At 34.2% G+C, this 12,467-nt stretch overlaps 1 protein-coding gene across 1 annotated transcript; it reads left to right on the forward strand.

Annotated features, from left to right (window-relative positions):
• Positions 1-200: 200 nt before the first annotated feature.
• LOC148312272 (xaa-Pro aminopeptidase 3-like) lies at positions 201-10,442 on the forward strand. The gene is made up of 9 exons (XM_088277555.1): positions 201-443; positions 1,606-1,880; positions 3,511-3,663; positions 4,079-4,215; positions 4,879-5,120; positions 6,110-6,280; positions 7,531-7,775; positions 8,749-8,869; positions 10,129-10,442. The coding sequence occupies exons 1-9, from the start codon at positions 395-397 to the stop codon at positions 10,302-10,304; spliced, it is 1,569 nt and encodes a 522-aa protein (XP_088133681.1). The 5' UTR covers positions 201-394; the 3' UTR covers positions 10,305-10,442.
• The last annotated feature ends 2,025 nt before the right edge of the window (positions 10,443-12,467 follow it).

A 12,467-nucleotide genomic window follows, 5' to 3' on the forward strand; every position in this document is an offset into this window, starting at 1 on the left:
CAATATAATTTAAAATATAAAATATATGTACATACTGTACATGAGCAAAATGTAGAATAGGTAAAAAAAGAAAGAATGAAAGCATTGTTTACGCCGTTATGCTGAAATTGATAATATTTTTTTTTTAATATTATATTTACCTACCTATGTATAATTTGAATTCTATCAACAATTAGGGAAATATTTTTCTACCATCTGGTAATATTAATACTTTGTTTCAAAATTTGACAGGTTATTTTTTGACAGTTCACTAAAATTTATCATTTTAAATTAATAATATAAAATTAACTATTGTGTAGTGTAAATGTATACTTATAATTTTAAATAAAATTAATTGGAGGATTCTGTACTTTTTTGTGCCAAATTTATTAGATTCAAACAAATATTAGGGAAAATGTTGACATTACCCAGAAAAATAGTGGTCAACCTACTTTCTGATTCCGGTAAAAGAAATATTATTTATGATCATATGTGGATTTTTCCATATATTTTATCCAAGTTTTATTTTGAAAAATGTTTTTTCATCAGTGGTCTGTTTAACTGAATCAATTTATACAATATCTCATAGCGTGTTTGATTTAAAATTAAATGAAAATATTAGACTAATCAAAGACAAACATCTAGTTCTAGGGAATTGAAAAATGGATATCTTTTTTATTATTATTTAACTTACCGCCTTACTTACTTTAACTTCTTAATTTTATTGAGATATATTTAGGATGGAGGGATGTCATGATAGTAAATGTCCGCCTCCATAGTGTAGTGGTTAGCGCGCTAGACTAGCATGCTGGAGGTCCCGGGTTCGATTCTTAAGAGGGTCAAAATACATATTACTGATATTTCACTCTAATATTTATTTACTATCACCCTGGATTGGTACCTGAAGCGCAAGGCTGATCACCTTTCCTTTGTGTATTAACAATCAAGATAACACTGCTTCTATACAATACAGTGCCCTATGCAACATTGCGTGCGGATAACGGTTAGAAGAAGAAGGAATGATAAATATTTATTTATGGTTACAATAATTTTATGAACTTTATAAAATAAAACTAGAACTTTGTTTTTAACCACTTTTTCATTCGTATTTTTCTCCAACCGGTTTCGACAAGAACCTGTACATATTCTGGGATAAACATGTATATCATACACATGTTTATCCCTGAAGATTACAAGGTTCTTGTCGAAACCGCTTGGAGAAAAGTACCAATAAAAAATTGGTTTAAAACAAAGTTCTACATTTATTTTTAATTGTGCCACAAAGTATCCGAGAAAATCATTTAAGAAAAAATTATGTTATGTAATTATCTTTTTTTTCAATACCCCCCATTTACATTTTCCCTTAATTTAGGTTTTTGTATGCAAAAAAAACCCATCCACATGATTTTGGCAAAAAATGAATAAAATTAAAATGTATTTTTCAATACCCAATTTTTTGCATTTACAATTTCCCTTCATTTAAGTTGATTTTTTTTCTTCAGTCCCTTAAACAATGTAAAATAGTGGTTTCATTCATTTTAAAAATCAAGTATTAGATCTGTTTACTTTTATGCTCCCGAATATGAAGCAAAATTTGAATTGTAATTTTGCCAACATTTTGTTCAGCCAAAAGATGTCGCCACCTATCAAAATACAATCGGTGCGTTTCAAGTTCCTCGTCTGGCCACATTCCGGATTTTCAAAAAAAGAGCATGACCATGGAGAATGGAATACCCCTCGGGATTATGGGCCAACCGACTTGCCACACTCACCCCCATATGGTCGGCCCGGGAGAGCTCGTTGCCGGACTGACCGCCAATGAATTTAAAACCAGAAGGGCAGAGTTGATGAAAAGATTGGTGCAGTCCAAAGCAAAGGAAGCAAGAGGAAAAGGACACACGGTATTTATTTGGAATCCATATGTAGTCAGCTGAAGTGTTTATTGAACCTCTGTGTTTGCTGCATTTTTTTTTTAATTTGTTAACTTTATTCATAAAATTCTTCCTTCTCTTTCATTACTTTATGACATTCTTAATGGCTTCAGTGCATTTTATTGTTTTATTTTATTGAGAATTTCAATTATCTCCTTAAACATTTCAAAAAAATATTTAATATAGTTAGAAAAAATATAACAATTTAATTAATTTGCTAGACATTTCTCCTTTTTACATATCTCAAAGGTGGAGACTGACCGGAGCATTTTGTCGTAACGTCGCTCCGAATATAGACGGAGTGCTCGGCTTGCTGTACTGACTATACGAATGTTCACATCATAATGTGTTACGTTACAACGAAATGGCTCCGATCAGTCCCCACCTTAATACTAGTTACATTGTGCCTCTCCAAAAAGGAGACTAAGTTTTTGTGCTTGAGAAGGAGCTTACACTCATTGTTTATACTTATGAATGATATAATGTTTTTTTTTTCTTGTATTATTGTTCAATTAAAATTTATAAAAGGCATAAAATATTTTTCTATCTGTAGGAAAGTTATTGAAATATTTGGTTCCCAAATTTTTGAAGTTCTGTTGGAGTTGTTTGGTATTCCATTTTACTATTGTAAAATCGTTTTGGAATCTCAAAGAAGAACTTTTCTTAAGATTTAAATATTCAGTACCCTTTAACAGTTGAAGAATTGCTGGTTTTTTAAAAATGGTTTCTATATTAAGAACTTGGAAAGTTGGAAATAATAATTTGGTTGGGTAAGTTTTCTTTCTAACATGAATGATCATTTTCCACTACTGGTTATAAATTATTATTTAGGAATTCCTTTTCGGTGTAAGCTTCAATGAACTTGGAATGATATACTTCTCCTTAAAAAGGATGAATCTTCTTTGTTGTTATTATTTATTGGACAATTTATAAAGTACCATTTTTGTGAAAAAATCACATAATATCTTATATATATATTAATACTAATATCTTTGAAGGAAAGATCTTATGAAATCTTAACAATCCATCAATACTTTTCATCTTTGCTGTGTTCGTGCTAGTTTTTTTTATCTAACCCATTGTCTATATTTTCCTCCGCGGTCATGAAATCTATAAACAGTATTCTAATTAATTTTGTCTATTGTTATTATTAATATCAACCCGTTGCACCACTAATAAAGATGACATAATTTGTTCATATAACAAACTATTTATTTTTGACATATTTTTGTTTAACAATAACATTTAGACTAAATTAGACCCAAAATAAAAATGGTAAAACATAAAAGCATATTTTATTGTTGTTGGTAAGCTAGATCATTATGGCTCATCCCTGTGTAGTTTTGGAAGAGTGTATTCAGTTCAGAGTTGTGAAAGTTATTGTAATTCAGTTTTAATGTAAAAAAAATCACTTCAAAGACAAACCGGTGAATCGCCAGCTTTGTGAGTCAGTGACAAATTGACCTTGGCTGGCGATTTGCCGGCTTTGGGTTAAGTCAGGGGAAAATTGGAGAACTTTACGAGAGTTCTCCATTGAAGGTTTGACTGAAAATAGCAACAATGGTGCAGCTTCAAAATCATGTTTTCTTTTTCAATGCAGGTATTGATACCTTCGGCCAGCAAGATGTATATGTCGGATAAGATCCCATTTATATTCAGACAGAGTTCGGATTTTTTCTATCTGACCGGATGCTTGGAGCCAGATTGCCTACTGATGCTGACCAGTTTACCCGGAAATGACTCCATACAACAGGTGAGCTATTGGCTGGCTAAAAATATTTATAACTCCATGTTTTGGATAATCGTTTGAACCGGGGCTTTTTTTTTTAACAATAAAGGTCCCAAAACTCACTTCATGTCAAGCTTGTACTGAAAACAATTATATTAAAATATCATTAAAATGTTCATTATAATACCATATTTTATCATTTTGACGAATCATATAAATATAAATTGTAATTTATTAAGCAAAAACATTGTTTTGTCTAATTTTTAGAATAAAAAAAATATATATCCATGATAAAAGGTGCCAGAACTCCGTTCCACCGCGTTACATGGAAAAAAAGCCCTGCTAATAATAATTACCCTCGAAAAGGAACATTAGTGAATTAAATTTGTTGATTCTTGAATATGTGTGAATATCATCTGTTTTGTCTGTGGTATTCCAGTCAATATTGTTCATACGGGGGCGCGACGAACATTCAGAACTCTGGGATGGACCAAGAACGGGATTAGATGAAGCAACTCGGATGTTCAAAGTAGACGTAGCTCTACCTTACACCGAACTAGAACCTTACTTAACAAGGTAAAATGCTCTATCCCCATTTACTCAATTTGCTAATTTTGACTGATCAGAACTTCACTTTGAAACAATTTCATATGGGCATCAGGTGTCGGCTTGGATGGCGTTTTGTTTCTGGGCTTTCTAGTATTTTGTTAATGGGTCCGCCTAGTTTTAATTAACAGTAGTTAAATGTCTGTCTCGTAGTGCAGTGATCAGCGCATTTGGCTACCGTTTTGGATATCGCGGGTTCGATTCTTAGGGAGTCAAAGATAATATAAAAGTGATTTTTCCACTCTTAACACATTGTTGTCGGGCGGTTTTTTTCATCAACCCCGACCCTAATTATACTCAGACTGCCGCCCGACCCTCAGTATACTAATACAAGTAACCATAAAACCAATTCTGATCTGTCTCTACCAAAAGTAAGCAAATAGGACACTTGTAAGCATCTCCCGCTCTCCGCCAACAGTGTGTAAAAGACGCTTTTAAGCGTTTCCCGCAATTATTGTGTCGATATTACTCTAGGCTGGTACCTGAGGCACAGGGTTATCACCTTTTCTTTTTGTATTTAACGACATCAAGATAACACTGCTATATACGATCCAGTATTCAGTATATACTATGCTCTGCCAGGTGTAGATGAAGGTTTGAAAAAAAAACTTGATGGGTTTATTTTCTTTTCAGCCACCTGTCTGCACATAGATCCGACATTTTGTGGTACTCGCCCAGTTCCCCTATTCACAGCGAGACAGATGAATCCGTCAAGGCATCGCTGACGACCTTACGAGGACCTAATCTGCTCTGTCCTCGTAGAACTATAGCTTCGCAGAGAATAATAAAGAGTGCGGCCGAGGCTAAATTAATGCAACAAGCATGTCAGGTTGGAGGACAGGCAATCAACAAGGCAATTGCCAGCACATCTTCAGGTAATATAAAGTAGAATAATAAAAAAATAAAAAATAAACAGTCAAGCACAAGTCAATAATAGTATAGTATAGCCGAATTTTTGTAGAACGCATTCTGATTTGGGGTTATTTATTTATTTATTGAACGGCTAATTAATGCCTTTAACATAATACATATATACCAGAGGTTCCCAAACTCTTTTATCTCGTAGACCCCTTGCCTTACCTGATATTGATTTTTATCAAATTCATTAACTTCAAATGTATTTTTGACAGCCGGTATATGTAGTGTTACTCACTTTGAACAACACATGTTAGGTTTTATACATTTATATTTTAAATTCAAATTAAAACATAGACCCCTTGCAAGTTGTCATAGACCCCTGGGGGTCGATATAGACCACTTTGGAAATCACTGATATATACAGTATCTAATATAAAATTACGCACAAGGTGGCTTGGTGGGTCTCTGCAAAAAAATTGTTCTAAATATGTAAAATTGTGATTTATTTAAATGTATACAATTTATGTTAATAATAAAAAAAATTCAAATACACTAATAGAGAAAGAAAAAGTCTTATAAACATAAAATAAAATAAAATAGCAAATAGTAAATACAAGTCTCCTTCGCACACTATCAGCGAGCAGCGTATATATTTGTATAGTTGATTATTCTTACGAGTATTCTTTTTGAACCTAATTCTAGAATTGCGGTCATAATTTCTAAAATGATAAAGCTAAACGCATTTAAACTATGAAATTTTGTTTTAATTGTTATTATTATTTTCTATTATTATTTTATTTATAAATAAAAATAATACTTGACACTGGCAGAAACATCCCTTTCACTGGGTGACTGCCAAATGAATAATAAAAAAAATATTTTGACTCACTCAAAATGTTGTAAAAAAAGCAGTTGAATTGAATCATTGATGGATACGAAATCGAGCTGTCAAAACTCATCAAAGATTCATTTTAAATGTGTTTTTTTTTGTTTTCATTCCTACCAGGAGTCAGTGAGCACGATATCCACGCATCCATAGACTACTGGTGTCGCAGGTCGGGAGCTGAACACTTGGCCTTCCCTCCTGTAGTAGGCGGAGGAGACAGGGCTACTGCCATCCACTATATACATGACAACCAGATGCTGTCCGATGGAGAACTGCTATTAGTCGATGCAGGTATGATAAGGAAGCATCTACTTCTACTTCTAAACCCTTAGCGGCTGAATTGCATTGCTTTATTTTCCATATAATATGGATTTTTACTGTCCGGCAGTCGGGTTTTTTCAAATAAAAGCGACGACAACAATTTAGCATGATCGTGTTCATGCGCACCGTGATCGCGCACTAATCGAGTGCACCGTTCTGCAGAAAAAAAGACTAGTGCACTAGCTGATCATCCGTTTTTTCATGCTAACCGGACTGCCGGACAGTAAAATTCCGCGCACAAGCGCTCTATGGGCGTTTGTGCACTACACGGAATTTCACCATCTGGCAGTCCGGTTTTGAAAAATGAAAAAAGTACGACAGTTTAGCGTGATCGAATTTACGCGCAACGTGTTCACGCACCGATCGAGAGCACAGATCCGAAGAAAGATGGACAAAAGCACAAGCCAATCCAAGCCTATCATTGTTTTAAAACGCTAACTGACGTGCCGGACGGTAAAATTCCGTTTGATAACAGGTATTGGACAAGCGCCCTGTCTTTGAAAACACTAGTAAATATGTAAAAATCTCTTATTTGTAATTTACCTTGTATATATGTACTAGTATAAGCAGGGTACAAAAACTAAAGGAAATTAAAAAAAAAAAACCTTTAATGGCACCCAGTGGTGCATAAGGACTGCATAGTATCAACGCAGTGTTATATTGATTGTTTATTGCATGAAGGCGAGGTGAACAGTCCTGTGCTTCTTGTACCAGTCCAGGATGATGTCAAATAAATATGAGAGTTAAAATCATCTTATTTATCATACTTATTTTTAACCCCCTGGGAATCGAAAATTTTACAATGGAGACCTTGGGAGAACAAAAGAGGTGTCGGGAGACCCCAAAAGAGATGGTCCAATGACATAGTCACTGTGGGGGGTAAAAACTGGCTGCAAGCAGCAACCGATAAGAAGAATTGAAGAAAGAAGGGAAAGAGGCCTTTATCCAACAGTAGCGGTTAGATGGCTCATGAAGAAGAAGGAGAAAAAGATGGAAATCGAACCCAGGACCTCTAGCATGGTAGTCAAATGCGCTTACCGCTACGATACGGAGACGGACTAATTGTAAAATTAGACAAAACAGACATTAATTGTAAAATATCAAATACATTGAATTTGACCGTGGCACACCTGTATCCGGCTCATGGGCACATCGGTTCCGGAGCACTGCTGTACACGATGAGTTTTATGTACCTGTTTTTTTGTTGTTTTTGTTTTCAGGTTGTCAGCATTCTGGCTACAATTCCGACATCACCAGAACGTGGCCCGTATCCGGGAAGTTCACGGAGCCGCAAGCCGTCCTCTATGACATAGTCCACACGGTTCAGAACATCCTGATAAAGACGCTGAGCGAAGGGCAACCCACCCTGGACAACCTGTTTGACATTATGTGCGGGACTCTCGGAGGTTTCTTGAGGGCTGAAGGGATCATAGACAGGAGCAAGAGTGATAATGAACTTATAGCGGTGAGTCTATTTTTATGCTCTTATGCTAATCATAAAAATGAACAGTTAATTTATAGTTCTTGACTGTTGGCATCGTATACAGGTGTGTCCCAGGTTAAAACATTTGTTCCTTTAATGGCATATCAACGGCCCCTATGTAAAGTACTCTATCTGCAAATCTGATACTTTTCGGGAGAGAGCTTGGAAGATTTTTATGTTTTTTTTTATTTAGTAATTAACGGTTTAATCTGAAATTCTAAACTAGTATTATATATTCAAAAACATGATAAAATAAAGTATTAAATCGTTTTAAAACTTTATGCTTTGTCAAAATTAAGTAGTTAGCATTTTAGGAGTTCAGTTCATTTCGAAAATTCGATGTAGATAGCGTCTTATACGCCTGAAAACTAGGCGTAATTTATTTTTTATATTTTTTTTGTTTGTTTGTATTTGTAGTTAACGGTCAGTTGATAACGTACGCCAAATATCCCAAAATTGACAAAAATGTAGTTAGAGCACTTTACGTAGGGCACGTCAATATGTCTTGATCGTTAACACATGAAGGAAAGGTGATCAGCTCTCCGCTTCGGGTACCAGTCCGGGGTAATATTGAATATGTTTCTTCAGCAGAGATAAAACTAAATTGTTGGGTAACATATCCAAAATAAAACAAGGTTTGTTGGATTGAATTCTACATTTATTTATGTATATGTTAATACGCGTTTCGTCTTCTTAGGACATTATCAAATACTCTTCTTAGGACATTATCAAACACATTGATAATGTCCTAAGAAGACGAAACGCGTCACGTATTAACATATACATATATAAATGTAGAATTCAATCCAACAAACCCTGTTTTATTTTGGATAAACATATTACCCAACATTTCAATATGGAATTCTACCAACAATAAATGAGATAAAACTATATTGAAGAGTACTGCTCACACTACATTATCTAAAATGCTATTTCATTTTGTGTTTCTGTTCAGTTGGCATACAAGTTCTGCCCTCATCACGTTTCACACTACCTGGGGATAGATGTTCACGACACACCTGCGATACCGAGGAATATTCCTATTGAACCTGGAATGGTGATGACCGTCGAGCCCGGTAAATCGCTCACTCCTTTCAAGAATGTCATAAATCAAAAATCGACAATTTTCAGTTGTGCATGTTTTCAGAATGCCCAGAAATGTACTATATCCCAGCAAAAGAGGCATATTTTTAACTTAATATTTACCCGCCTCAGGGCAGAAAATGTAGTTTTTGCATTTTGAAGAAAAGGTATTGTTTAATTATGTTTTCAAATATACTAAATATTTTTCAAATGTAGAAAAAAACCTTCAGGTATATAATTTTAAATATAATTTTACAAAAAACCTACCTAAAAACATTTGTTGCACAGTAAAAAGTTCAATAAGTGGCTTCATATTTATTTTTAATACATTGTGTTATATTTTTAAACTTTAGAAACATTCTCCTAAAAATCAAGTTTTTTTTATTTATGACGTTCTTGAAAGGAGTGAGCGAAATGTGATTCTTTATCTTGTTTATGTATCAAAATGAAGACGAAAGCCGGCCTTTGTCTCGCCGAACTATTTATAGATAATGAGCGATCGCTACTTTTACGGTAACCCTTTTTACTTTTTCTCAGTTTATATTTGCTTTCAGCTATAGTTTTTGATATCTCATATGTCAGGAGCTAGAAATATGCAACCAATTTTATGGACTGATTGGTGTCAAGTGAATGAATCCATACACAGAATTAAGTAATATCTTCTTCATAAGGAGTTGTTACTTAACCACTTCTGTGGTCAACCTCTTGGAAAAAAGTGGGTCTAAAAAAGCCACTCTTTTTTTTCACTATTATGTTTTTTTTATCATATTTTGAAATATAATAAATCAATATAAAACATAAATAAACAATGTTAGGAAAGAATAAAAACAAAGGAAGAATGGATATATCTAGAATGACCTGAGGTGGATTCAGGCAAATCACTGTAAAAAGTTTCATGTACGATGTGCCCAAACTGGATTTGGGCAGTGATTTGCCAGCAAAATACCCACCCGAATTGTATTCGGGCAAATCACACAAGGGGTTAATTTGGTTTTTGGATTTGATTGAGGTACATATCTAAAATGACTATCTAAATAATCTATTCATGCTAAAATAACAAAATTATATTTATTACTACCCTTAGATTATTATTATCATCTCTGATTTTTAATACAATTTAACAAGGCCCTTGCAAGTCAAAATAGCTGTTCACAAATTGTGTTTTAATCTAAGTATGTTAAGAATAGTGTCAATAATAAGAATTTTTTTCATGATTTTTTTTCTCTTCTAATTATTATATTTATTTTACTAGGAATATACATTGGAGTCAATGACTTGACAGTGCATAAAGACTTCAGAGGAATTGGAATAAGGATAGAAGATGATGTTATGATAACTCACGGGGAACCTATTATTCTAACGCAATGCTGCCACAAGAGTAGAAAAACAATAGAAAAACTTGTCGGAACCAGAGTGTTGCCAGAATAATCAATTTGATTGTTGTTGTATAATTTAAATATGTATGTATATTAACTTTTAAGCTTAACTACCTTGTTGAAATTTGTTATTTATTCCAAATTTGTTACTATTATTTTGATATCCAAATACACATTTTGACTGAATAAATAATTTTGTTTCTTTTTTTGTATCGCAACACCCTACATTTTTCCTGTGTTTTTATATGTGATTACCTAAATTATATATGGGGGGGACTGCTGTCCAAAGTGGTTGCTCAGTGTTGCCAATTACAAATCAGTAGGTATGTTAAATGTGCTAGAAATAAAATACCCACACCATTTCCTCCACGACTGTCATCTACTGACATTTCTTTATTTGGTTCTGCTTTTTCAATGAATCCACATGCTCCATTTGAATATGGTAAATTCAACTTCTATTAAATCCAGTCAAAAACATAGATGACACAAAACAATGTCTTATAAATGCAATAAATTGTATTTGCAATTTGTATGTACTGCTTATTCCATTTATAAGAAATAAAACAAGGTATAAAGGTTAATTTTCGTTACGCTTCATTCCTTTGTTATATGTCCCTACCAGCTAAAAGTCAACAACAAAGTAATCCTAATAATACGGTACAACCCATAAATAAAAATAAAACAAATCCAACTGTATTCCACAGCAAACAGAAAGGAAGTGCTGCGCTTTTAACATGTTAAACGCTATGGGGGGCTCCGGTCACCCCGCCTATGTTGGACCGCAGCGCAATGTGGGGCACAAGTGACTTCAATCAAGAGATATGTATATTCATAACGTTTTAACTAATCCATTGTCTAACCAAAAAAATTAAGTAAACTAAATACATCATATTATTAAAATTGTAAATGGTTCATTTTTAGACGGGAGGAATATCTAATTTAACATACTCAACCTATCAAGGATTGTATTAGACTCGTTTTGTGTTTATAACAGCCGATATAATTAATATTTCCATTCATCATTTTCTTTTGGAAAATTCGCCTTCGTAAAAACGTTAAGTTTTTTTTTTGTGAATTTCAAAATTGACAAATTTTAGTGTTGGCGTTTAACGTGTTAACGCAGTATTCCCTTTCGGTAGAGTCGATCGGATGGAGTGAAATTTACAAGAGAAGTAATCTGAAGTAATTATAGTTCTCAGTTGAATTTAAAAAGCGCCAAGAGCGTGGCATTTTGCAAACTTTGGCGTGGCGCGTGGCAGCTACTGAAAAATCGTGGTAATCACGCCTAAATCGGCGTGTTTGGCAACTCTACATTTAGTTAAATATAATTTAAAAAAAACAATAGCACAGGGTGTTTATAATTTTTTTATAAACACATTTTACTTTCGAATTAGTTATGCTTAAATCGTGTTTTTTTCTGGCCTAGTAACCTCAAAAGCCCTGGCAACAAAGGGTTAACTTTATTTGCGCGTTGTTGAAATGGCCTCGTTCGGGGTAGTAGATTTATTGATAACTGCCGGTTAACCGTTAACCGAAACTACCCGGCGTCTGACGTCACCAACGCACGGTTAATTATGACGCCGCCGCTTTCGCACCAAGATTCACAAAATGTTATCGCTTTGCTGTCAAAACGTTTTTTTTTAAGATGATTTATTACTGCGCATGTATTTTATTATCACATTAAAAGAATAACACTGATAGTGACAGCGACTGTCATTTTTTTCTTGTCTTCAACTGTCATGTGGTCGCGCGCACACGAGAGCAATTCAGAGCCATTCGTTTTCAATATTTGACAACATTGGCGAGTGAAACGTCAAATCGACTACACGCGCCGTTTTATTACATCCTCGGAAATATTACTCCCGTTCAAGTTGCATTTTTATTGTCTTTATTATTATACTACATATGATAACCTAAAGGCGAATTGATCAAAACAAAATGAGCCATGCACCGGTTCGTGATGATGAATGGTCTGCCATGCTGATGGCGGAAGATGATGACACCGAAATTAGCGATGGCTGTTCCGAAACATCCGACCATCTTTCTATCGTAGATGAAGAAGAATCGGAAAAAAGTAACGACGAAGAAGAAGATAAAGATGATAATGTACCTCAAACTGAATACTTTATTGGAAGAGACAATGTAACGAAGTGGAAAAAATCATCTGACAGAGTTGAAAGAAATAAGACACACACTGTATGCGTTCCTGGTACCC

The sequence above is a fragment of the Brachycentrus maculatus genome, unplaced genomic scaffold (genome assembly GCF_059751285.1).
Source record: "Brachycentrus maculatus isolate JH-2025_06_01 unplaced genomic scaffold, ASM5975128v1 h1tg000046l, whole genome shotgun sequence".
Taxonomy (NCBI): Eukaryota; Metazoa; Arthropoda; class Insecta; order Trichoptera; family Brachycentridae; genus Brachycentrus; species Brachycentrus maculatus.

What these genes read in the sequence shown, in the direction of transcription:
- LOC148312272 (XM_088277555.1), top strand. Translation starts at nt 395, where the DNA reads ATGTTGACATTACCCAGAAAAATAGTGGTCAACCTACTTTCTGATTCC. An exon ending in CAACCTACTTTCTGATTCCG is followed by an intron (nt 444 to 1,605) that starts GTAAAAGAAATA and finishes CATTTTGTTCAG; the next exon opens with CCAAAAGATGTCGCCACCTA. An exon ending in CAAGAGGAAAAGGACACACG is followed by an intron (nt 1,881 to 3,510) that starts GTATTTATTTGG and finishes TTTTCAATGCAG; the next exon opens with GTATTGATACCTTCGGCCAG.